The sequence below is a fragment of the Thunnus albacares genome, chromosome 12 (genome assembly GCF_914725855.1).
Source record: "Thunnus albacares chromosome 12, fThuAlb1.1, whole genome shotgun sequence".
NCBI lineage: Eukaryota > Metazoa > Chordata > Actinopteri > Scombriformes > Scombridae > Thunnus > Thunnus albacares.
In genome coordinates, this window is record NC_058117.1 from 9,802,847 (window position 1) to 9,829,368 (window position 26,522).

General features: G+C 40.3%; 4 protein-coding genes across 6 annotated transcripts in view; 2 read left to right on the forward strand and 2 right to left on the reverse strand.

The window, feature by feature from the left end:
• Positions 1-16,038, reverse strand: zbtb41 (zinc finger and BTB domain containing 41). 2 transcript variants are annotated; one of them, XM_044367640.1, is made up of 11 exons: positions 15,977-16,038; positions 5,865-7,145; positions 4,819-5,026; positions 4,362-4,431; positions 4,065-4,212; positions 3,691-3,820; positions 3,414-3,509; positions 3,190-3,296; positions 2,642-2,747; positions 2,407-2,495; positions 1-2,242 (listed from the first exon to the last, which is right to left on the reverse strand). In XM_044367640.1, the coding sequence occupies exons 2-11, from the start codon at positions 7,111-7,113 to the stop codon at positions 1,608-1,610; spliced, it is 2,838 nt and encodes a 945-aa protein (XP_044223575.1). In that variant the 5' UTR covers positions 7,114-7,145; positions 15,977-16,038; the 3' UTR covers positions 1-1,607. The 2 variants fall into 2 exon arrangements, with proteins under 2 accessions (XP_044223575.1, XP_044223574.1); XM_044367639.1 differs by lacking the exon at positions 15,977-16,038 and adding an exon at positions 7,639-8,027.
• LOC122993470 (protein crumbs homolog 1-like) lies at positions 11,246-19,383 on the forward strand. Its single transcript, XM_044367638.1, has 7 exons — positions 11,246-12,296; positions 13,274-13,824; positions 13,974-14,139; positions 15,825-16,722; positions 16,831-16,872; positions 16,992-17,111; positions 17,981-19,383. Exons 1-7 carry the CDS (start codon positions 11,252-11,254, stop codon positions 18,231-18,233), a joined length of 3,075 nt encoding a protein of 1,024 aa, XP_044223573.1. The 5' UTR covers positions 11,246-11,251; the 3' UTR covers positions 18,234-19,383.
• LOC122993473 (sentrin-specific protease 5-like) lies at positions 19,182-25,557 on the reverse strand. 2 transcript variants are annotated; one of them, XM_044367642.1, is made up of 10 exons: positions 25,363-25,557; positions 22,563-23,733; positions 22,339-22,444; positions 21,725-21,872; positions 21,549-21,596; positions 20,793-20,870; positions 20,481-20,618; positions 20,258-20,341; positions 20,032-20,082; positions 19,182-19,917 (listed from the first exon to the last, which is right to left on the reverse strand). In XM_044367642.1, exons 2-10 carry the CDS (start codon positions 23,380-23,382, stop codon positions 19,801-19,803), a joined length of 1,590 nt encoding a protein of 529 aa, XP_044223577.1. In that variant the 5' UTR covers positions 23,383-23,733; positions 25,363-25,557; the 3' UTR covers positions 19,182-19,800. The 2 variants fall into 2 exon arrangements, with proteins under 2 accessions (XP_044223577.1, XP_044223576.1); XM_044367641.1 differs by having other exon boundaries at positions 22,563-23,736.
• Positions 23,749-26,522, forward strand: part of ahsg2 (alpha-2-HS-glycoprotein 2) — a 6,503-nt gene continuing 3,729 nt past the window's right edge. Inside the window, exon 1 of the mRNA XM_044367643.1 lies at positions 23,749-25,149. The gene's annotated coding sequence lies outside the window, so the exon portion shown is untranslated. The remainder of the gene's footprint in view (positions 25,150-26,522) is intronic.

Genomic DNA, 26,522 nt, shown 5'->3' on the forward strand with positions numbered 1-26,522 from the left:
TCTGTTTTCATTTCTGATTTTATTGATCATGACACAAAGTTTGAAAAGACCACTATTTCAGATTGTGAAGGTGAACTGTTTCAACTCTACTGTAACTCTCCGACAATGAATTCTGAAGAAATGCTTGTAACTGCCACAAAATTAAGACCCACCAGCAAAACCACCCTCAGATGCAACAAATATTTCACCACATTGTGTGGTAGTGATTCCACTTTACTGTTTTTGTTGATTCTTCCACTCCTTAAAGCTTTTTAGTGAGTTTCCACTCATTGTTAAGCTTTCCAATCCACAGCTTTACTCTTTAGATTCACTCTCACTGCTCCGATAGCAACATTTTTGGCTGCAGTAGGCAGCTGAATTAGCAAAAAAGCTCTTAAAACCCACTGTACACTACCTGTTCAGCACCAAAAAGGCAAACAGACAGTTAAGGACTAGCTGTGAACATAGTGGAGCATTTGGCAGCTAAAGAGTAAGATATTTCCCTCAGGAGTTGATAGAGACCAAAAACAGAGCTGAGTGAATGCAGTACATTCACCAGGTAGACAGAAACAGGACTCCAAATGAATGCTAACTTGGCTTCGTGACTGCTGGATGTGAAAATAAGCACATTTGCTGAGAAGTTCGCTGTATCAATGTAAAAGGTGAAAATATGAGTTTTGCAATCACAACTTCTTTCCGCTGCCCCTCAGAGGCCAAAAAATCACTTAATGCAGGTTTAAATACTAAAAACGTTAACAAAATGTGATTCCATTTCTTCGATCACATTTTACATGATTTTACAACTGAGAGACAGGTTGTACAGGCAGTACAAAACTTACACAATTTAAGTCTCCTCAGTAACAGACTGCCACTAGTGATATTTTTAAATCTTAACTATGGATATTTATCTATTTGGCAATTCAATTAAATGTTCAGTCCAAACAAATGTTAAAACAGTAACTGTTCATCATAAGTCATTAAAACCTAGATTGATAAACTAGAACCAGCAAATGATTTTTTACAGGATAAATGACTTCAATTTATCAAAATTCAAATTTTCTGTCAATCAATGAATCCATTAAAAAGCTAATTGTTCCAGCTCAAATAGAAATAACAAAAAAAAAAAAAACAGCAAACACTTACAAACAAGTTATTCTGTGGCAACAAAGCCCCAAACATCAGTGAGAACGAGAAGAAAATGTGAAGAGGATTTTAAAAAAGTGAATACTCCAAGCAACAACATAAAGAAGACGGTGTAATGCATACTGTATGAAAGGATGATGATGTTGAAAAGCAATGTTTTTGCTTTAGCTAAACTGAAAACAGCCCTGTCTGAATCCTGCTTTCAAACATGTCACACAAATATGTTTATTTTTTCAACAATAAGGTGTGAGTTTTCTGTGAGATCAGGCTGAGCACAATGCAAGTTATCTCTCTATGTCACAGCAGAACCAAAATAAATCAAGTGCAGTAGTTTAGTTTTAATTTAATCATTTTACATGGAGGTCAATAATTGGCTATTCTTGAAATGTAGATATTTATCAGTGGTTCTATAACGTAGCTTCTGTTCCTCTGACCAAATAATTGTTTGAGTTGGTTGGACTGGTCCAGTTTTTGGTTGTAGAACATCAGTTGGTGTGATCAGAGTTGGAGATGTTCTGCACAGAGGAAGCTGAATCCAGTCCCAGCAGCGTGCCCAGGTAAGACTGCTCTCGGGGGTCCAGCATCTGATCCGGCCTCACAGGGTGGACAATGTTGGTGGGCTGGGGGGTGAGGGTGTACTTTTCTAAGAAGGCCAGGTCTGTAGCGGCCTGGTAACCAGAGTTCTGCTGCTGTCCTTGTGCCTGTATGCCCACAACACTGTGAGTTTGGGAGGAGAGAGACGTGGCGCCGTGAGTGTTCAAGTTGCCCTGCGCTCCTCCTGCCATCTGGACAGGAACTAAAGTGACAGGCACGCAGACATTCGTAGGAGGGGGGCTGCTCTGGAGGGTTGACTTAGGTTCAGCACGATATACCTTTGAGGTTTCCTCAAAGGGAATAGACACTATTTTGTCCTCGCTGAGCGTCGTGAGGGGCTGCTCAGTAAAGCGGGTGCTGTGCACGTGGTCCACATGGTACTTGAGCTTGTCTTTTCTTTTAAAGGTGGCACTGCAGTGGGGGCAGTTAAAAGGACGAGCGTCTGAGTGAATCACCATGTGCTTTGTCAAGGTCTTCTTGATCCGAAATGTCTGGTCGCACTCAGGACATCTGTGGGGTTTCTCACCTTTACATGAACACAAGAGAATATCAGTGTGAAAATATTAAAAAAGTATAATTTAGATTGCCTCTCCTATTGAAAAGCCAATTTTTAAAGACTAATAAGAAAAAAAAACTATGGCTTGCCTCGTGAATCATCTAACTGTCAATTTTTGTTCTTTGTTTCCTTACCTGAGTGGGTCCTGAAGTGCATTTCTAGACTGGACTTTCCTTTAAATTCTTTCTTGCAGACCTCACACTGATGCACAGCAGTTTTATACCTTAAAAAAAGGGGAAAAAATTAATTAACATGGACTTTAACAGGAATTTTGATAAACTTCCAGGTTAATCTTTGAGGTAGCAGCCAGAGGAAAAATTACAGCTATTACAACATGACCAAAACTAAGTGATTTGTATGATAACATACTTCTGCCAAACTTTCTCTCCCAAATGAACACTTTTGTAATGGACCGTCAGATGATCATGGCGCCTGAAGCACTTCCCACATTCTTCACATTGATGTGCTTTCTCACCTGGAATAAACATGGTCTACGTTAAAAAAATACAGACTAGATGCAGTAAAAGGATTATTCAACTGAGTGAATATAATATCAACAGTATACATTTAATTACTCTAGTTTTCAAGGCATTCTCTCTTTTATTACGCGTGCAACTGAAATGCACATCTGCAACAGAATAGACTGCAGTACTATTGTCACAACAGAAACACACTGATACAGGTATACCATGTCATTTATTTCACTCTATCAAAGAGGGTGTACAGATTTAAATGTTATCTCAAAATAGTCTGGCATACTGTAGCCTTTTAACTATTAAGATACAAGATAAATATATATCTTATAAATAATAGGATTGACTATTAATGATATCTCTCCTGAAACTTCCCAGTGTGTTGTATTGTAACAAGAAACAAGATTAAACTTGAATCCCACTGCTGTATGTCTTATACTGTACCGGAGTGTATTTTCTGATGTTTGGTCAGGTGATCATGGCGTATGAAGGTTTTCCCGCATTCGTCACACTCATAGCGCTTGTCATCATGATGCACTCTCAGGTGGAGCCTGTCCACGAAACAGATTGCTGATTTTAGGGGATTCTAATAATGACACAGCCAATAAAACATGACATGGCTGCAAACACAAGCATCAAACACATTCTTCAAACTTCCCTGGACCCACCTATAGGAGCTGCCATGACGGAAACTCTGCCCACAGATACTACACAGGTGAGGCTTCTCCCCACTGTGGATCCGCAAGTGCTCCCTCAAAGTTGTCCTACGAGGAGAAAAACACATCTGCTTTTTAATGTGTGCATTTGCTTTGAGAATTTGCCAATAGAGCAGCAGAAAATTCAACATTTTTACAACTAGGCATGTCAAAATATGTGTTTTAAACCCTTAGACAACATGATGCTCTTGTAGGAAGATGTGAGGAAAGTATCAGGACAGAGACTCACCTTTCCCTTACTGATTTCCCACAAACATAGCAGGTCCACTTTCTTTTGCCTCCATGTGTACATTCGATGTGCCTCTTTCTGTTGCCTGTGTCATTAAACTGTCGGCCACAGATCTCGCAGGGAAAAGGGCCTGAAAATGAGATATTATACAAACTTCTTATGCATAGTTTGCTACAGCAACATGGATGCCTGCTACTGTAATCAATGACAGCTTCAGAAAGATAGAAAGGAACGATTCAAAAATGCCACATGTTTTATCTCCTGATTTTTCTGTTTCATTATTTAATTGTTAAAAAGCTTTTCCATTAGAAAGAGTAAAGATAATTGTTTTATTCCTAGGAGCTTAAGAATTCATTTCTCTCTCTATTGCTCACCTAAATGGTACTTTTCCTGGTGCTTCAGCCGGGCAAACCTGGACTTGAAGTGTTCGTCACAGAAGGAGCATTTGAAGGGCCGGTCTTGGGTGTGCAGGATCATGTGCTCCTGCAGATGAGGCCTGCGGGTGAAGCTCTTCAGACAAATCTGGATTGGAAATAGGAATGGGAGCAGGAGGAGGGAGTGAGGTTATGAACTGTTAAAATCAGAACAAACACTGGATAGTTATTAATTCATCATACCTATTCATGAACACATATTCCAAGTATATTCAAGTGATCAAACATTGGTCTTACAGCACATTTCCAGCCTTCACTCTTCCTCTTTCTCTTGGTGAGAAACTCTTGGATGTGGTCTGGATGAAATCTGGCAGGACAGTGAAGACACATGATCATGTAACAACATGTATTAGCACTAAAACGTGGAAACCACAATATAGAGAATATGTACAGTACCCAAGTCTTTTTCAAAATTTCAGGACTACAAATCTCTTATTTCAATACTTTTCCTAATTATACACCTGTGTTAAGGTGTAAAACGGTGTATTTTTACACATGACTATGATTGGATTATGATTACAGGTACATGACAAAACATCAAGATAAAAATGGGGAAAAAATGACTTTCTCTAAATTGGTCTAAACTGCTGCACCGGATTTAAGTGTAAAATAGCTCCTGTTGCTTATGAGGATCAGTATGACTGCCTGGTGTAATGTCACCATACTGTCTGGAATGATCTGGCCATGTCCTCACCTCCTAACATGCTTAGCCAGAGTTTTCTTGCTAGCATGCAGTTTGTTACAGAAGGGGCACTTGTGCTCTTTCTTCTGGAAGGGAGCGTCGCTGGCGTGTTTCTTCTTGTGTACGGTCAGGTTGGACTTGGTGGAGTAGCGCTGAAGACAGATGTCACACTGGAAGGGTTTCTCCCCTGTGTGCACTCGGGTGTGACTCTCATACTTCCCTAAAAAAATGCAGGAAGGACTCATTTACAATGAAAAATAATTAGTCACAACAGGTGAAGAGACTCTCTTACTCTTTTAACAGGGGGAAAAGGAAACTGTAGCAACATCATATTTCAGACAGGAAGCACTTTACACTGACAATACCATGTGAGATAAAGTGTAACAAATTAGGGCTGAAACTAATGATAACTTTCATTATCGATTAATCTGTCTTCTTTAGTCCACTCAACAGTCCAAAATCCAAAGATATTCAGTTTACTACCATGTATGACACAAAAAAGCTTAAAATTCTCACATTTGAGAAGCTGCAACCAGCAAATTCTTGGTATTCTTTTTTGAAAAATGACTGAAACGATAATATGTAGATAGTTGCCAATTAATCGACTAATTGTTGCAGCTCTACAACATACTGCCTTTACTGTGATCTAATTTGCTTGTTTAAAGCATATCAACAATAGACTTAGTTGACAACATAGTAGAGACGCTACACATGAACATTTAATGAACTAGTGGACTGGTGGACTACAATCAACATGATTAGTCGATTAGCAAAGTGAATATAATAACATTTGCTAGAATTTACTGTTTTTTTTTCTTCTTCACATCATCGTAAATTGAATAACTTTGCATTGTGGATTCTCTGTGGTGTTATCTTGGGCTGTTGTTAAGCGTGATGGGCATTTTTCATTATTTTTTTCACATCAACACATTAATTAATAAAGAAAATAGTAATTAGTTGCAGCCCTAGCCCCAACCATGTAAGAGAGAATATCCTTTTAGGTCATACTAGTGGTACAAAAACTACTATTAATCTGTGCTCCACTCCATCGTACTCACCTGCACGGTCAAAGGTCTTGTCACATTTGGGGCACTTGAGAGTCTTCTTGCTGGAGGTTTGGATGATGACTGGAGCCAGACCTTCAGGGTACACTGGACTCTGGTTTGAGCTTCCTGCTGCTGGCGCTGGCACTTCCACCTCTGGAACAGCCTGCTGCTCTGTCCTTTCCACATCTGAACCCTGCTGATCTGCACTCCTGTCTGCTGCACAAACCTCAGCAACTTTCTTCTGGGCAGCCAAGTCCTCATTCATGTCCCCCTCCTCTTCATCTTCCTCCTCCACTACATCTTCCACCAGAGTTGGTTTAAATGTCTCTTTCACATCCAAACGTTTGGACGTTTGGTTTTTCATGACCACCTCTCCTGCTTCTTCCTCTCTTTCTTCACCCTGCTCTCTTGGTGATACAGTCCTTTGTTTTTCCTCAGGAGTGTTGATAGTGTGCTCCGCATCGTCTTTCTTATACTTAGTGGGTGTTCTCCTCCTGCGAGCTGACCTCCGCATCGTAGCAGCCCTCTGACCTGACGTCTTCTCTGTCTCAGTTGGGGTTCGCTGCTGTTCATCAGTGTGACTCTCAGCCAAGTGGTTCTGCAGGGAGTTTTCAGTGCTAAACTGGCGACTGCACAGGGAGCACCGAACATCAGGCGGGCTTTGGCTGTCCATGTCACCTGCTGGCGAGTCACTGGACGTCATCTCCACCTCAGGAGACCCTCCGGACTCAGCCTGGACTTGGATCACACTTACTGGGTTGTTGTCCCCTTCTTCACACAGCAGCTTTAGTATATCCATCATGTCCAGGAATCGGGCCGCTTCAGTCAGAGCCGGGAGCTCCATCTCTGTGACGACACACTCAGAGGTGTACAAAAAGCCAAGCAGGTGCTGGAACACAGAGTCCTCCACATGGTCCAGAGTCACATGTGCTGTGGCTGGGTTCTTGGACAGCTCAGCGTGGAAGTAGCTGCTCCCATGGGCCAACACCACCTTGTGGGCACTGTAGAGCTTCCCACCCACCGACACAAACACATCGCAGAACCTCTGGCGTGTCCGGTCCTCATTCAAGAACTTAAGGAGGTTGTGACTGTGCTGTGACATCCTCAGGTGCCTGTTTTGTGAAGCTGATTCTGGGACAGTTTCAGAGTTTGGTGGGAAGTTGGAGCCCGGCACAGTGCCCGTCTCTGTCATCCGTTCATTGCTGGCACTGCCCTGTCTGCTGCGTTTGGGACGCAGAGGATTACAAGGTTTTTTCTTCATTGGTGTGTCTGACAGGCTACCATGAATCACTCCTGAAAACCAGAGGAAGAGAAACCGTGCTGAAATTGAACATGCTAACCTCCCACGTATTGGGCTTTGATTCGGTTCTGATAGGACAAAATGGCCAACATGTAACTAAATGGATACAACAATTGTATTAACAGCATGAAGCTGACATGAAGAGGCCACTGTGGTGGAAAGTTCATAGCTGTGCATGAAAAAATGCACAATAACGATACATTGCTAACATTTGAGAGATATTTCTTCCAATTATTATTCAAATGCTACACTCGTCAGGCAACAGAGGCGTACGTTAAATGTGAAAATTAAGATTGTAACCATGTTGCTGTCCTGAATTATTAAGCAAGTCGGTTGCATTTGCACCTTCGCTCCCCACCTCAAGGACCCCTAACATATGTTATCAGCCTGACGGCGGGCCCCCTCCGAGGAGAGTGTCGACAAACGACCCTCACTGCTACCTTGGAAATTAACGTCTATGTTGGGGTGTTTTAAACAAAATCTTACCTTAGAGATGCGAGCCGTGTTTATAAAGCACTGCACACCCCGGCTGGCATTAGTCATGTGGGCAATAAACGGATGAATAATAATTTCCTGAACAACTGTAACGCCACACCTCCCCATCCCACCAGAAATGTCGAACATCGTAACAAACAACTCGCCCATTGGCTGTTTCAGCTTTTGTCCTCGAAAGCTCTTATTTGGAGGCGTAAACACACGTAAAAAATGTAACAGACAGCGAGAGAAGTACAAGCACTGATACCACTTTAACTACTTCATTTCCTATGAAACGCATAAAAAGTAAAACAAGAATTAAAACTAAACAAAGAGGAAGACGTTTTTCTTTTTTTCGCTTTATTGCACGAAGAGGAGAACGTGTTGCCGTCGAGTAGAGCGTTCATGACAGCAGGGTATCTTGGGTAATGTAGTCTGGATGCTGATAGCCTACCTCCATTACCTGCTCTACAGCAGTGTGATATATCAGTCATTGACTCTGTTTTTATTGTATAACATCTGTCTATCTATCTATCTATCTGTGCATACCTTACATATTTCCTAAATTAATATATCCTCTGGCATAATAACACTTGCACTTTATTTAATAGTTGTTTTTTCACACATATTTGATCATAGTAGAGCCCGACCAATATATCAGTCAGCCGATATTATTGACCAATATTGGGCTATCACAGATGTATTGGTATCAGCGTATATGTTGTCCGATATGCGCCGATATATATATGTATTTTTTTTTAAGTTATATAGGCAGCATTTTATGTATATTGGATCCTTTTTCTTTCTTCAAGTTTAATATGTACATACATATGGTTTTTTTGTTCTATGTTTTTTTATTTATAGTTATTTATCGTTATTAAATTCCCAGTGAAGTTTACTGTATCAGTGCACCAATGTTATTTTATACAATAAAGTTTATTGTTAAACTGTAAAATATCATGCTTCCATTACATATCTTTGTCACAAGTGTTTGATAACCACATTTCAGCGATCATTGCAAAAAATGTGTATTTATGTATATATTCTGTGTATATATAAGATTATTGGCCGATATATCAATATCAGAATTTTTTAACTCCCTAATTTTGGTATCAGCCCCAAAAATCCAGCATCAGTCAGGCCCTGGATCATAACCCTTAGTTCTGGTCTATAGCATACCGTGAGTGCCACTGTAAATCCTGTCCCAGGGCAATTGTAAATTAAGTAACAACAAAAACAGCAGTAAGGCCATTAGTATCATTAATGCACAAATTGAATGTTCTCAGAGCTCTTCAGAGAAATTACACGAGATGACGTCAGTGACGTTTTAATGACAGAGATACTTCCCAGATTAGAACTACTGGCTTCAGTTGATTTCTTTCAGAGACTGGGCCTCGGTCCAGCCAACTGCTGTGGCCAAATAGTAATTAACTGAGGACACACTCATGTATGTGGGCATGTATGCATTCATGTGCACACGTGAAACTGTACTTATGTCTATGTTCCATGTATGTGGAGTTAGGATGTGGGAATATTTCTCTCTAGAGATAGAGTACTTTATTTGCCAAAAAAAAAAATACTTTATTTGCTAAAGAGTCTCAGTAAGACTGAGAATATTTCTCTCTACAGAAGACTGAAGTTATAAAGAGAAACTGAGTGTTAAGATTCATCATCTGTACCAAAACACTTACCCCAATTAATTCTATGGTTCAACCATTCAATTTTACTCCTCTTGATGTGATAGAGGTCCATAGAGCCTTAAAGCAACTGGATCCTAACAAATGACAAGCTTGATCCTTACTTTTTTATAGCAGACTTTTTAGCAGAACATCTGATTCATATTTTTAATCTTACCCTTTCCAACAATAAGACTCCTAACATATGGAAATCTGCCTATGTTCTCCCTTTGCTGAAAGGAAGGGATATCTCAGTTAATAACTACAGGCCGATCTCTCAATTATGTGTTTTAGCTGAAGTCCTTGAAGAGCTTGTTAGTGAACAACTCAAAGAATTTTTAGACACAAATCATATTCTTCATCACAGCATCAGTCAGGCTTTGGAAAACAACACGGCACAATAGCCGCTTCTGTTAAAGTGGTGAATGACATTATTGAGGCACTGAACTGCAAAACAAGACTGTCCAAGGCTTTGGACACAGTTTACCATGTCACCTTGGTGGATAGACTCTACAATATTGGCTTATCCGGTTATGCTATAAGCTGGTTTTCAAATTAGCTGGGTCTTCCTCTTCCTTCCTCCCTGTATCAAAGGATGTGCCCCAGGGTTCCATACTAGGACCACTGCTGTTCTCCATATATGTAAATAATCCTTGTGATAACTTAGCAAATGCTGCGTTCCATTTTTATGCACGATACATTATCTATTGCTCATCCCCTTCAGTAGTACAAACCCTTGATTTTCTGCAGTCTGCCTTTGATGTTGTTCATTCTCATTTAACTCAAATTAAGTTGGTGTTAAATGCAGACAAATCCAAATTCATGCTATTTTCAAAAGCCAAAGAGTTACCATCTAACTTCCCTAAGATCTCAACTGCTCAAGGGGTTGAAATTGAAATGGTCACAACATATAAGTATTTAGGTATTATTATTATTGATCAGAACTTGTCATTCAAATCACACACTGAAAAGCTTGTTTCCAAGCTGAAATTTAAATTCAGTTTCTTTTATAGGAACAAATGCTGTTTGTGACAGGTGTATTTGTCTGTTTGTATTGTTTGTGTTTATTGTTGTAACAATGTTTATGCTCCTCTCTTGGCCAGGTCTCTCTCTCTCTGTGTCTCTCTCTCTCTGTATGTCTCTCTCTCTCTTACTATATATATATATATATATATATATATATATATATGTATATACACACATGCCATTGTTTTCTTCAAATGTGCCTTGGCTGTCACTTATATAAGTGTAGATCAGAGTTCTATCTAGGAAAGATGTCTGGAGTTTCTCAAATTAGCCTCCGGGCTGAACCCCTCCCTTTGCCAACTCATTTAATGTGTAAGACATTGTAAGTGCATTAGCTTAATCCATCCTATCTGGCGGTGAACACACACAGGCATGGAGGAGCGGAGCTGAAGATGGAGCTGCACACATGAGCATTCTCCACCTGTCTTTGACTTAAAATGAAGATATTACTAAACATCTTTTAAGTTGGAGGATTTGTTGAGGACAATGTTGAGATTCAGCGTACATGTTTGGATGTTATGGTTTCTTTGTGCAGGTAATCTACAGAATGTATGTGGTAATAATTGTTGAATATTATTTGCAAATGTTCATCATGTCCTTCATCAATGTAGCTGTTAAATGTGTTGTATCAGTAGGGTAATAATTAGTGTATATGCAGAACAATAATTAGTGTATTTTTCTTTTATTGTCATTCTGTTTGGCTGAGGTGCTCAATTAGTGTATGTTATAATGCACAACAGAAATTTGTGTAGCTGGTTTCAATTCTAGATTCATTTTGTATGTCTAAACTAAATTACATTTTTTTAGATTTCTAAAATTTAAAGTTTGAGTTTCTTTCTCTTTTAATTTCTCATCTTAATTCTGTAGATTTATATCTACTGCTCCACACATGTTTGTAACTGTGTGCTGACCCTTACTGACACATGGGTTTCAAATCTGAATGCAGTTTAATTTTTCATTGTTTTAAATCATGTACTGTAATTGTCTCTCCAGGCACTTTCTCTGATGAGGACATCAATGGATGTGAACAGCAGCCATGCCAAAACGGTGGCGTATGTGAGAGTCACAATGGAGGTTTCAGATGCCTTTGCTCCCAGCAGAGCCAAAGTGGGCGCCTATATGGGGGGGAGACCTGCACAATTGCACTTTCAGGCTGTGATGACAACCAATGCGAGAATGGAGGAATATGCTCCCCCTTATTTGTAAATGATGAGCACACTTATACATGCATCTGCCTTGCTGGCTTTACAGGCCCTAAATGCGAGACCACCACCGTCTTTTCATTTGAGTCTAGAGGCTACATGTACATAGAGACTCAGCTCTTAGACCCAGAGGCCCCTCTTAATGTGACATTCAGCTTCAGGACAGAAAGACCTGTCGGCACCCTCCTGCAGCGTAGAGTGGATGACCTGCTTCTCAGCATTGAGCTGATGGATGGAAAACTTTGCCTCCGCAGTCTGAGAGGCCAAGGGTCCAGCACACTGGTTCAGGAGCTCCCAGAGTACATGTCCAACAACAAGTGGCACACGGTGGAGGCGTCACTGGGCGGCGTGGTCAGCCTCATCAGGCTGCTCTGTACTGAAGGAAGCTGCACCATGGACACCAGCGCTGAAGTCCAGCTGTTTGAGCAAACCTCTGCTGCTCTCCCCCAGCCAGGAACAGTTCATCAAAGTCTCTTCATAGGAGCAGTTGGGGTTAACTGGGGCCTTGGCAGAGCAGTGGATGAAGCAGACTACCTGCCTGCTTTTGTGGGCTGCTTCAGAGATGTGTTTGTGGACTCACGTCTGGTGGTGCCTGTTATAGAGGCAGAAGATTCAGATGTCCAGGCAAACATCACTGTGGGATGCAGCGACAAAGACAAGTGCGATGACAGCCCATGTCAGAACCGAGGGCGCTGTGTGAGCCAGGGCTGGAGGAGCTACATGTGTGAGTGTCTCAGACCGTATGAGGGCACCAACTGTGCAGAGGGTAAGTCGTACACACACACACATACTAACAACACTGCATTCCATTTCGATGTCTCAAAATCAATCCAACCAGTTCAGCCATTAAGTTCCCAGCACCATCTTCTTCTATTTTGCTTCATTTCCTCAAAGAAAACCTGATTGCCAACCACCTACTGTACACAATGTATTGTAAGTGCAAATTGTTAGCTATCTTGCCACAAATGACACAAACAATGTAACACAAAAGGAACCTTTAGGTATCTCTCAAAATAACCTGTTATAGATATTGTTATTTCACTCATAGTTTCCTGTCCCCAGATAATCATGAAACTGATCTATGATGTTTTTGACTGGCATATCACTTTAAGAGTGAAGGTTTCAGTGGTGTAATATCGGTATATATTATCTTGAGAAGGAACATTTCTATAGGCAGAACTACTGGAAGACCTATGCTGTAAAAACAGGTATAGGTTGAGTCAAGTTCAACCTCAGTCACATCACTGCAGAAGTCTCAATGGGTAGCTATGAGGAGATCCACCCTACAGGATGATAAATTTAGTCAGTAGACTTTAAAGGAGCTTACAGCCAGTAGAAATAGCACAGAGTTCAGCCATAGAGTCATGCAATTAGGAGGCATTCAGTAACACCTGAGCCAAGGATTAAAAAAACGTGGGTTTCAGTAGCTGACCTGGAACACCTTTGCTTTGGCAAATCAGGGAGTCTTGCTGTCTCACACCATGCAGGGACATTATGGTTGGTTGGCATCTAGAGCAGCTCTGACTGTACTTTTCAATGAACAGAATTAGCAGAGAACACTTGTCTCTGTCAAAACAGTGCTGGAAATAGTCCTTAACATCACCTGTCTTTCAATACAAGCTTTTGGCTGGTTGTAGTCTATCCATTCAGTTAATAACTGCACAAAAACTTAATGTTTTAGTATTAAATTGCTGATGTACTAATCAGGAAGAATTTTTTTCTCTCTTCCCTGCGCCCACATAGAGTATATCACTGCAAGGTTTGGAAGCAAAGACTTGGAGAGTTATGCTGTCTTCTCATTAGACAATGACCCAGATGATACTGTGACCATATCCATGTTCATTCGCACCAGACAGTCCAGCAGCCTCCTCCTCATCCTGGCCAACAGCACCAGCCAGTACCTCCGCCTCTGGCTTGAGAAGGGCAGGGTCAAAGTTCAGGTGAACAACTTTGAGACCCTGGTTGGCCATGGTGTGGTCACTGACGGCCATTTCCACCTGGTGACTGTGAAGCTGGAGGGAATGGTAGCTATTTTGCTCCAGTCAGCCCAGAGCCAGGGCTCTATGCCCATTAGGCAGATCCAAGCCCATTCTGGTGATCTGGTCTTTGTTGGGGGGCTACCAGACCCAAGGGCCTCTGCTTCATTTGGTGGCTACTTTAAGGGATGCATCCAGGATCTGAGGATTAACAGCAAACGACTGCAGTTTTATCCCATGAAAACTTCAGTGGAATCTTACAACCTGGAGAAACTCATCAACATCGAACAAGGATGCAGCAGTGACAATGCCTGTGCTGTGAGTAGCTGACAGAGCATTCATATAGCAATCTAGTCATGTTTATTGTGTTGTCTTTTCATTTCTAATCTGCACCAATAATGGTAGAGAACACTGTAGAACTGACAGAGGCATGTCTCGATTGATTTGGGCTCTTTTCACTTCATTAGGTTAACCCCTGTCTCAATGCTGGAGTGTGTTACTCCATGTGGGACGACTTCATCTGTAACTGCCCCCCCAACACTGCAGGCCAGCGCTGTGAGGAGGTGAAATGGTGTGAGCTGTCTCCCTGCCCTGCCACTGCTGTGTGCCAGCCCCGCCCACAGGGCTTTGAATGTGAGCGTCCTGAGATAAGTGTTGTTGTGCACTATTCCTGTCTCAGAAAGACCACAGTCTTAAAAATACATAACCATGGGATAAAAAAAGTCTAGAGACTCTCTAAGAATGGCCGAGAAATAGGATCTATGCTATAAATACTATATTGTGTGCAGGTACCGTCACTATTCCTATATATGACTTGTAAAAACATCACTCAGGAATAGGATCCATAATAAATGTGTAAGCCTATTATTATACCAACCCATATCTGATCTTGGTTTGTATCCACTGAAGGGACTGCCTGCAGTGTGCAGTCCCTTCAGGCCGCTCACTGGTGCAGGCACTGATTAATTACAGTGTGGCTGATTACAGTAGGGAACAGAGGTGAGGCAGGGATCCTACATAGGATTCCTCTAAGACGTGGTAATCCCTTGTCAGATTAAGTCTGCTGCCACATGCCCGTGGAAGTTTGTGATGACAGCTCTTCCTGGAAATGTCACATGTTCACCAAGAGAAAAATAGGGGAGCTGTTGATCCGGAGAAGCTGCCAATCTAAGCCTTTTTTTCTATGTTCTTCATACCATTACGTGCCTGCATTTGTGCACGTTAAGTATATTTTCACACTTTTCTGCATTTATCTGCTCCCCTCTTTTTTTTTTTGGAATTACTGACCTGGTCTGGGAAGCTTTTTTTCCACAGTTGGTTGTGGATTCCTGCATGTCACATGTTCGCAACCAAGGACCCAGCAAATCACATTGTACGCAGGTGCCTAAAGTCTGTTTTGACTATTGCGCAATTTACCCGACAAAACAAACTGTAACTAACTGTTTTCTTATTTAGCTTTGTATTATGAGCGATCCTGTCCTACATGAACACACAACTTTTGCCAAAGTTACAACAGTTTTTTTCAGTTTTTCACGTGACAGATTTCTGTATTTGTGCTTTTTTCACTGGTTTGAAGTTGGCAGTGCTCGGCTAGAGAAAGGTGACGTACTTCCATGCGCAATGAGGATTGAGCAATGTTTGAATCAAATTGTGAGGACAGTTGTTGGGTTGTTGGTTAATGTTGCCAGCAGTCAATTAGGGCTGCAACTAACGATTATTTTCATTATCGATTAATTGATTAGTTGGTGCTCCATAAAATGTCACAAAATGGTGAAAAATGATCATCATCATTTCCCAAAGCCCAAATTGATGTCCTCAAATATCTTCTTTTATCCTGAACAACAGTCCACAGACCAAAGATATTCAGTTTACTGTTATAGAGAAATATTCCCATTTGAGAAGCTTGAAACAGAGAATTTGGGACTCAAAACAATGAATCAGTGATCAAAATAGTTGGTAATTAATTTAATAGTTGGCAACCAATCAATTAGTTGACTAATCATGCAGCTCTACTGTCAATCAATTCTGATCAAACCACACCCGCATACTCCTGGTGGAACAGATTGGTCTAAGTAATCTTAAATAATACCTCTTTTTTTTTTTTTGTAAGAGTAATGTAACACCTCCTGTAAATCTTGCCTTTGCTGATATCCAGTGGTTTACGTTTTCACCATCCTGCAGTGATGCACAGGTGTACTCCAGGACACCATGACATCATTCTTGGGTGTGGTTACAGGTGCAACAAAGCACACAGGAAAACAATAAATCGTAACATGTAATTTCAGTTCCATTAAGTCTCTTCTCTTTCTCTCCTACAGGTTTATCTAATGTGACATTTCGGGCTGAGAGTGAAGTTTTGCTCTATCGGAGCAATGGGAAGATTAAGCGCAGCCTCACCAGTGTCTCCCTCAGCTTCCGCACAAGACAGTTTGCTGCCACCATACTGCATGCACAAAAGGGCTCAGCCTACCTCACCATCTCCCTCCAGGACTCTCATGTGGTCATGGAGCACCAGGCTAGTGTTGACAAGGATTCCCTCAAGATGACTGTACAGAGCCAGGGTTCAGTCAGTGATGGAGAGTGGCACATTGTGGAGCTCAGTATGGACAACCAGACCTCCCGGTGGATCATGGCTGTGGATAGAGGTAAAGAGGAGGTGTCCAAGATAACTGCTGGGAACCTGGATTTTCTTAGGGATGGAGTAGACATCTTCCTCGGGGGCCTGGATGCTACAGTGAGCTTGTCTGGGTGTCTGGGCCCTGTGGAGGTTGGAGGCCTTCTTCTTCCTTTCCACTTGGACACAGAGCTGAACCTCCCCAGACCTCAGGAGGAGCAGTTTGCGAGGATAAACATCAACGCTGCCCCACGATACGGCTGCTGGGGAGCCAATGTGTGTGCGGCCAACCCCTGTCAGAACGAGGGTGCGTGTGAGGACCTGTTCGACCTGCCTCACTGCATGTGTCCCTCCGAGTGGACAGGGCCGCTATGCCAAGACCCGACAGACAAGTGCGCCTCCAGCCCCTGCATCTACGGTGACTGCACCAACCTATCTGACGGATACAAATGTGTGTGTGAGCAGGGGTACACTGGTGAACAGTGTGAGACAGAAGTTGATTTGTGTGAAAATAGCAATTGCAGCAGTGGTGCCACGTGCCTCAAAGGTTTCCAAAGCTACACATGCCTCTGCCCCCAGAATCTGACAGGCCAATACTGCGAGTGAGTTCTTCCACTTTGTTAATAACAACAAAGTTACAGTAGCACAACCTAAAACCAGAATTTTACTAACCAGAATTGTACTATATGGCACTAACTTGTCTCTAACAGTGAGAAGATTCCTGAGATCCCATGGTACATTGAGACAAACCCGTAAGTGTTTTTACATTAAATACCAAAAATAAACACATTTCCTTTGTTTCGCTATACTAATGTACTACTAAATAATTGATGATGGCATTGACATTGTTTTTATTCGTCGATCTATCAAGACTTCCTCGGTTGCCTGTATCTACGTGCATGGGAACAAGATGGAACTACAGCTGCTTTAATGGAGGGAACTGTTCTGAAGCAGACGCCTGCTACTGCCTGCCTGGTTTCACAGGACAGTGGTAGGTCATGCATCATGATTCTTAATCCTCTTTGCCGCCCGAAGGTCCTGACCCCGAGGTTCCTCACACTCCACGTTAGGACCAAATGGTACCACATGAGGTTGCTAGACATGCAAACAGGGATGCTCATATTAGATTTAAGACTGGTATATTGACGTCCGTGTATTCTTTAAATTAAATGTAAAAAAAAATCTAGGTTACCTCGACACAAGAGACTTTTGAGACCTGAAACCAGGGTCATGAGCCAGAAAAGGTTGATAAAACTCTGCACTAAAGCCTGCGTTTAAATCTGCTGTAATCAATATGTCTATATTAACAATGGCTCTAATGACTAGGTGTTATGTTAAAGGTGTTGCTTGAAGTGACGAACCCACAGAAAATTATCACCAAACCAAACCAAATTATTTTTTATTATATTATTTGTTTTGGTTTTCTGACCAGCAACTTTACTGTTGTGGTTCATTCTCACTGCTCTCATCTGTGTCGCTTTTAGATGCAGCTGCTCAGCGAAAAAACTCAAAAATCCATTTTTTAAAAACAAAGACTTACATTCATCAGGTGGCCAAAAGAATAATTACAAATAAATGCTACTGTTGCTTCATATCTGCTGGATGTGTAAAAATGCCACCATATTGTAACAAGTTTGCCATGTATCTACTGGTCAATGTTGTGTTGGGATCAGCTTGTTTCCGCTGCTCCCAAGTGGCCAAAAAATTAATTACTGCATGTTTAAATTTCCGATTTGGATTTTGTGTAAAATTTCAACACTTTCTTAGACATGTGCAGCACATGAATGTATCATAAGAACTATTAAGTTACACGGTGTTTCATGTTCTTAATTCTTCTCTCATTCTTTCTCCTCCTTCTAGGTGTGAGAAGGATGTGGATGAATGTGCCTCGGAGCCGTGTCTGAATGGAGGCTTCTGTATCAATTACGTGAACAGTTTTGAGTGTGTGTGTGATATGAATTACTCAGGGATACACTGCCAAATGGATGTCAGTGACTTCTACTTGTACATCTTCTTGGGCCTGTGGCAGAACCTGTTCCAGCTGATGTCCTACCTTATCATACGCCTCGATGATGAGCCAGAAATTGAGTGGGGATTCCACGTCAATGATTAGGACTCCTGCTGGGATAGTGTGATCAAACTGGACTATAAATCTGGATAAGGTGTTACACTGAATTACATTTTTAAAAATGTCAATACACAGAAATGATTTGTTGTAAACTGCACATGGTACATCAATAGGCCCATTACACCAAAAAATACCAAAAGGACAAAAGAACTAAAACAACTGCCGGTGAATCCAGATTTTTGGGGACAGACCACTTGTTTACTGCTGCATAGGTTATCATTAATCCTCTTTGACAGTAAACCAAGAGGCTATGTATTGGTTCTAAAAACTGGTGTAAAACTAGTTCCCTATGTGCACACATCCAGTGCCACTCCATTATATGAGTCAGATTGTTCTGACCAGTTTTCTTGATAGTCTTACACCAAGGACAGTTGTTGTGCTCTCAGCTCTATAAAGAACCATTAACACAAGAACTAAAATTGTTTAATAATTTTCTTTTGGATTATTAAAAAAACAAGAGACAGGAAAAAGTTGCATTTTGTGCAATAAATATATATTATCTGTGAAACTGTAACTCATAATAACTAGTGTACTGACAAGGTCAGTAGAAATGTGTCTGTTGTGAACAGATTTATGCGATTGAATGTTACATATTGCACCATATTTCACTCAGTATAATAATGCATTTTATCTGGTTCTCATACTGAAAACCACACGTTAGAGAGAGTTCCTCTTGTGCCTTAAATCTCCACCTTTTATCCTGAGCACTGCTTTCTAATCAGTGCATGTCTTATAACTGTTCAGGGACACATTCACATACAGTTATAATCCACTGGAGATTAATAAAATATCTGTCTATAGCTAGAAAGTAATTTATTCACTCTATGATAAATTGATGAAGGCAACTCTGGATGCAGTGCATGCAGTACCTGACATGTAAGATGAAAACATAAAATAAACTTTGTTGCAAACTGTCTGCTTTTATTTAAACCTTTTTGTACATATTTCTATTGAGCAACAAATAAAAACAATAGTTTGGACAACTTAACTTTCTTCACAAACAAAATACACACAGCATCTATTCCATCACCTGGTGCTAACGGATGAACTACAACGCAAAAACATCCCAAACCACAAGGGGATAATGCAATTAGACTTAAAAAATGTGCAAATAAGGTGTATAAATATCTCTACAGAAAATAAGTTACACCTAACCACAGAAACAAATGATGAAAGATTAAATCCATTTCAACAGACAGTTATTTAGAGAGTTATAATCTATAAGATCAGTCCATTTAATAAGGCTCTGTCGTTGCACCGTTTCCTTCAGTAGATGTTTGAACTGTTACATGAACAATACAATTTTTCTCTTAAATAACATGCCTGATTAAATACAGATAATATAAATACAGTGATCGTATAAAGATTAGGATTTAGCATGAACAGTGCATCTGCTACAAGACTGACTGGGATCATCCATATGCACTCACAGTGCTACAGAACAGCAATGGAGCCTTAAACAGACAAGTGTTGAATGATGATTTCATACCCTAATGGGAAGCAGCACATATTATCAGCAATACATATTGTACATGTAACTGCAAGATACTCCTCAGCCCTGTTCATGGAGTTTACAATCACAGAGCTCCTTGTAGATCCTCTTACGTATCTTTGGTATGTCTTTCTGTGAAAACTGGAGTGGTTGTGCCAGGGCAAGGCATCTGGAATACTGAGAGAGAGGGCAGAAGGGAGTGATGATGTAATATATGAATGGATGAAAACAAATCAGACACAATAACGATTGGAGTCGGGCATACTAAGATGAAAAAAAGAATTCTGGTACCTCCAAGACAAAAACTCCACAGTCATTTTCATTGGTCTGTTGTGGGATTTTCTGTGAAGAACAGCAGGGGGAGACAAGACATCATGTCAGTGAGTGTGTCAGCTGAAAGTGAGCAGCAGGTGACGTTTTTATCCCTGATATGGCCTCTGGCACATACATTTTGTTCCTTTTGTGCCACAAGCTTTTGTAGTCTGTTATTATGGGATATCACATCAATGAAACATACCTCATCGAACGACACTGTCCAACCATTTTCAAATGCTGTTTGCTGCTTCTCTTTTGCTTCTGTCATCAAGTATTTCAAGATGTTCTATTGAAACAAAAACATAAAGTAAACAGTTTTACAATGTCTTACATACATTGACTTATAACCACTTCAGGGGAAGCTAATTAAATATTTATTATGGATACTGGTGGAGTGACTGAAAATATAAAGAATATGTTATTACCCTTGCAACCTTCTGGAGCGCATTCCCTTGAGAGTCGTAAAGGCAGATCTTCTTTTTGACAATGTCAGCAGTCACCAGACACCAGTGAACCTCCAGGTGGATGGGCACCAAAAGCAGGCTCTTTGAAAACAAATCAACCTGCCCAAGAAGAGACCCAGGGTCGGGTTAAATCCACTCACAGCATTCTCTCTCAATTTCTAAAGTCACTCTCACCTTTTAAAAACTGATCATGTTAAAGTTATTTATTCTCTGTTTTTTTTCCAAATCTACACGACAACAGCAATCTATATTGCAAACCATCTTAGACCTAACCTGCTTTGTCCATCTCTTAACGCCATCATATCCTTTGGTCATGAGCTGCCGGTGGAAGAAGCTGTTGAGAAAATGGACCTGGGAGTGATAAAAACAGGGATAAAAATCAAACTACAATTATGAGACAACAGGTCTATGTGTGTCTTACATGTGTGCTTATTTGTTTAAAACCTATTCTAGTCAGATTATGTCAAGTCAAACACATTGGGTCAGCTTCAAAACAAATAGACCTGGGCCAGCACTTGCAAAATTGTTATTGTCTTAAGGTTCTTCAAATACTCAAAAGATAGGACAATTCTCTGACTGTGACACAATCAATATCACAGACAAGGAAGACAAGGAATAGTTCAACATTTTTGGGAAACATGTTTGTCATGTGGGTGATGACAAGTCTTCTGGAGATCCCTGCACCTGACAGTGAAATAGTCTCACACATAAGCCTCCATAAAACCACACATTGCCATTTTTACACTTCAGTTTTTGCATGGATTAAAAAAACAATACAGGTGGTAGTAGCCGTCTCCCTGTTTCCAGTCTTAATGCTAAGCTAAGCATCAACTGCTGGTAGCTTCATATTTACCATGTAGGCATGAGAGTGATATCAATCTTCCCAAATTTTCCCAAAATGTCAAACTTTGCCTTCAATCAGTGACAATATTTGAAAAAGCCTGGCAATACGAACTTGACCCATCTGGAGGTTCAGGTATAATTAGAAAAGAAAAAACAGTTTGTCATCGACATAGCATTTAAGATTACCTTATGATGGGCAGATTCCATAATCAATTCGCCATACATGTTCATGACCTTCAGCAGAAACAAGAAATACATACCAGTTACATTCAGCATAAACATGCAGGGTTTTGTTCACCACATAAATCTTTCCAGTCAAAAATCTGCATGACAAACTGAAATGCTCTGTGTTAGATGGTAACCTGGTCGTTGAGCCAGTTCTGATCCGCCAGTGTCAACAAATCATCCAGTGTCAGAGTGTGTTTCTTGTAGACCACTTGGAAGGAGGGAATAGGTTTCTGAACCATGGCAGTTCGGTATTTGTTAACCTCTGATAGGGCGAGATTTTTCCTGCACGAGTAGAGAAATTTCAAATGACTGGTCTGGGAATAAAATCATTACAGACAACTCTGAATGTTCCAACCATAAACACAAAAGGAAAAGTTCTATCACACAATTAGAGATTCAAGAAAGAGGGATTAAGATTTTTTACCTTTGGATATTTAATCTGAATGAAAAAGTAAGCTCGACAGAGTGTTCATGAGACCCCCCCCCCCCCCCAAATTCTGACATTGGAAAGGCTTCAGATGTTAGAAAATCTGACATGCGGGGCACTCTGGTGGCCTAATGGTTTAGGCACAAAACATATAACTGCAACGTTCATGGTTTGATTCCCAGCCAGGGGACCCTTGTTGACTACATTGACTCTCAAATAAAGGCAAAATGCCAAAAAAAATTCTTAAAAAAAGAAATCTGACACGTACTTCGTCTGAAGCATACTGATGCCTTAACTTAGACATGAGGGCCAAACATTTACCTGTCATTGAAATCAGTGTTAAACTTCCTCTTCAGGTGTCTGAACACGTCACTCTTCTGTAGAGGGATGAAACTTCCGTATATTCTGTAGAAGTCATCGAGAAATTCTAGAGAGATTGAAAACATTGTGATTTGAAATAGCTGCAAAAAACCAGAAATGTAAACCAAAAGACAAGGAGAAAAGAGTATATATGTTAAAAAAAAAAATTTAAAAAAAAGATATACCATGGATGTCTTTTGTCAGTGCTTTAAGGCCAGCATCAGTCTGAGGGGACACTGTCTTTTTGCTGGTGATTTTCTTATCAGGATCCCTGTTTGTAGCCTGGTCCTGAGAGATGGTAGTGTGTTGTCCTGCTGGGCCATTAATCTCAAGCATTTCAGCTGGTATCACTGTCCTTGGTTTCTTAAAATGAGTAATTACCCCACATGCATCACTGTCTGTGCTCCGCAGGGGTTTGACAGTGTAAGAAAGTTCTGACAGGTCGCCTATTTTACCAAACTGTACACAGATTTCCGTTCTTTGAGACAGCGCCATTGCTGTTGGCGTGGTTTGACTGATGGCATCTGCAGCAACATCTGTGTCCGTAACCGGGTTCTGCAGCAGGTTTGAGGCGATGCATGTTTCTGACAGACTGACAGATTCACATGGTTTCACAAGGCAATTCTGTCTTCTAAGCACTGAATCTTCAGTATCACATCCCAGAGGTGATACAAGAACAGATGTTCTGACTTGTGAATGTTCTAGGTTTGGTGTACCGTAGGTTGGAAGTTTCCTTTTATTTTTCCGCGATTCTGTCTTTAAATTGAGGCAGGACCTGGAGCTGATGCCACTTGCTAGTTTCTTGCCTCTTACTATCCCAAAACGGCATTTCTCTCTCCACTTCCTCCACATCCAAAGCTGCAATTTACAATACAAGCGTCTCTTGGCTCGCCTAGAGAGATGAGAAACTCCCTTGACTGAAGACATGAATGCCTTCCTTCTCTTTAGGTATTTTGCTTTACTCCGGTAGCTCTGTGTTCGGTGCATTTGGGAGAAATTGACCATTGATTTGAGTAAACAATGGAGGGTCACATGAGAACATGGAATTATGAGTATCCTTTCCGCTGCTGGAACAGCAGGTCTGAGTCAGACAGCTCGCACACAACAGTGCTGAATCTGGATTTGTTTGTGTCTTCTTTGTAACAGAGGGACTCTCAATTTCAAAGCCATGGTCCACTGTCTCTGTCTCCGGTTTAACTTTCTGTTGATGGGTCCGCTGCTACACACTGCTTCAGAGTGGACCTTGAGTGAAAAAGGTGAATACTAGTGTTGGATTTTCATACCCCACCTAGCTGTCCTTGTATTTGTTTCTGCTTCTGATGGCTTTCCCAGTAAAGTCATGCACAGTGTGAACATCTGCTGCAAAACAGAACAAATGCGTCATTACACACAGGGCTGAGGGAGAGTAATTATACACACATCACGTAGGTGCAAGGCTATTAGAAAGCAGTGTCAATGAACAAAGTAACGCTTACACACTTACTCCAAGCCACAAAATTTAATCAGGGCAACTTTCAATCATGCTTGGATCTTCCTTTGTGAAAATGGAAAAACACACCTATATTTATACATCCATTCATACCAATAGGCTGACAAGCTCTATGATGACAAGTGTGGTCAATCATTCAACCCGCCCACGGTGATAAACACCTCAAAGCAATTAACAATTACATAGAGTACATCAAAAAAGAGCAGGAATAGCAATGCCATACCTCAAAAAACAATTCTATGAAAAATATAAAAAATCAAAGACATCAGATTCATCATCACATGTATTAAAATCAACATCACATATGTTCAAAAATATACCATAATAAGCTAGAGGGAAGGGAAATTTTTGTGCAAGAAAACACCTCCCTTCTATAAAATATTAACTACATCATGTAACATCAAGAAAATTGACACTAACTCTCTCTTTGGAGCAGGAGGGTATTCACATCGCCTCTTCTTCTCAGATTAAACACACAGCTCCAACACATATTCATCTGACTTAAATTATAACTTTCACACACTTTGACCAATAAAGATGTTTTCCCCCCCCGATTTATAAGATTTTGATCAGCTTTCAATGTTATGCATGAACGTGACGGCTAAAGCCCAATTTTGAGATACTTGAGTGTTGCTTTATTTCCATTTTCCGCTGCTTCATAATTGTACTGTGACATTTCAGAGGAAAATATTGCACCTTTTACTCCACCATCTACAAATTGTTTGACAGCTGTAGATATTGGTTACTTTATAGATTTGACATATAAAACCTATGGTCAATGTGTAACATTTAAACATGGTTACAAATTAAACTACCAAACACATATATTATGCAATTAAAATCTCAGATCTCAGTTGATCAGCAGCAACATGGAAAAGATGCAAACATGTTAACACATCAGGAATTATGATGATATAATATAATATACAATAACATAACATTGACAGGGGGAATCCTGCTACATAGTACACACTTTTGATGCTTTAAGCACATTTTGTTGAGTACTTTTACTTCAGGAAGGATTTGACTGTTGGACTTTTGCTACTTTTACTTTAATGATCTGAATACTTCTTCCACTGCTGCCACTGAGTTGGATCACTGCAACTTGGGAGTGCATTTGCAGCTGCACAAAACATCTGTGATACAGATGTATTAGCAACAAGTATTTTCACAAAGAAATGCTTTAGTAAAATTCAACAGCTATAAGACCTAGTGTGTGTGTGTGTGTGTGCGTGTGTGTGAGAGAGAGAGAGAGTCTGGGCTTCCACACATATCACAGTAAGGTAAGTTAACAAGCTGCTTGGCTACAATAAAGTTATTTGATTCTCTCCAGGCTGTTAGACTAGACATGGCTCATGGTTTTGTTCAGTTTTTTTTTCTTCTCGACACGTGTTTCCAAGCAAAGAGCCTTGCTACATCAGTTAACATAGCTGCTACAACAACTGTGTGTAACAAATGGTGAGCTGCTAGCCATGACGTTAACCACTCTGCCTTACCGTTAGTCTCGCCTGGCTCACTGAAACCTCGGCACGGGGTGAACTCTTGTTTGATAATGCTCAGAAAATTAACTACTAAACAATTCATTTCACGGCGTGTTTAGCTGTTTGACCCCTCAACCTGCACCGCGTTTGGTGTCATGAATACAAGTCGTTGCACGTTGGTAGTCGCGTGTGGATTGCGTCACTCGCGCACCGACCAATTAGAGTTTACTCAAATAAAATGGACAAAAAGAAGAATAAAAAACAAACCAAACGGTCATGCTTTATGGTAGTGATATCTTAATTCATCTTGAAATTAACCCAAGGACAACAATGTTAGCGTTTTAATCCAACTATTTATAATTTTTGGTAAATTTAATCTATAGAAAATTAAATGGACCAATAGAAAACCAAACGTTACCTTATTTCTAATTGATATTAACCTCTATTACAATTCTGTGGTCAAGCTGAAAAATAGAAAAGCGACAAAGACCCAAACAACATTTGAAACACATAAAATTATCGACTAATGTTAGTTACTTAATTATCGATCTGTGCCCCTTTATGTATTTATTTATTTATCCTCCTATTGTTTTGCTTTTATTGAATGTAAAGCTTCTTGCACAGTCCCTTTATCGAATGTTTTTTTATTTTATTTTTTATGTCATAACTGAATTCCCTGGCACTTTGTTTCCTCTTTTCATTCTTAAAACTTGCTTATATGTTACTGTTGTTTGAGTTTGAATGTTGTCAATACATTTGAGAAATAAATAAATAAATAAAATGGACAACATGAATGTTTTTTTCTGCTGGAATAATAATTTACACTTTTTACAGAGGGAAACTAAAGTTAACAACTAATAAAACAAGACATTAAAAGATGTTGACGTTTATTAAAAGTCTATACTGTGTTGAAATGTTCAATTACAATATCATATATCACAATACAATTGAAAACGAAAAATACACCCCATTGCTGAGAATTAAGCAATAACATTTATTTTTGTTCTCTCTCAAAAATCATTCTCACTGCCATTATAGACAGCAACTACATGCATTCAATCCAAAGGCCAACACAAACATAACTGACTTAACTATATAGATAATTCAATTATATTTGTTTCCTTCTGATGTAACATACATGTATTCTTTTACATATTCCTATTTTAAATGTTCAC

Coding starts and splice junctions, on each gene's coding strand:
- zbtb41 (XM_044367640.1), bottom strand. CDS start 7,113: ATGAAGAAAAAACCTTGTAATCCTCTGCGTCCCAAACGCAGCAGACAG. Junction 5,027..5,864: donor CAAGACCTTTGACCGTGCAG/GTGAGTACGATG, acceptor GCATTTTTTTAG/GGAAGTATGAGAGTCACACC. Junction 3,510..3,690: donor GGGAAATCAGTAAGGGAAAG/GTGAGTCTCTGT, acceptor TTCTCCTCGTAG/GACAACTTTGAGGGAGCACT.
- LOC122993470 (XM_044367638.1), top strand. CDS start 11,252: ATGGGTTTCAAATCTGAATGCAGTTTAATTTTTCATTGTTTTAAATCA. Junction 13,825..13,973: donor GCAGTGACAATGCCTGTGCT/GTGAGTAGCTGA, acceptor TCACTTCATTAG/GTTAACCCCTGTCTCAATGC. Junction 16,873..16,991: donor TGGTACATTGAGACAAACCC/GTAAGTGTTTTT, acceptor CGATCTATCAAG/ACTTCCTCGGTTGCCTGTAT.
- LOC122993473 (XM_044367642.1), bottom strand. CDS start 23,382: ATGGTCAATTTCTCCCAAATGCACCGAACACAGAGCTACCGGAGTAAA. Junction 20,871..21,548: donor TGGAATCTGCCCATCATAAG/GTAATCTTAAAT, acceptor TATCACTCCCAG/GTCCATTTTCTCAACAGCTT. Junction 20,342..20,480: donor CGCTCCAGAAGGTTGCAAGG/GTAATAACATAT, acceptor TTGTTTCAATAG/AACATCTTGAAATACTTGAT.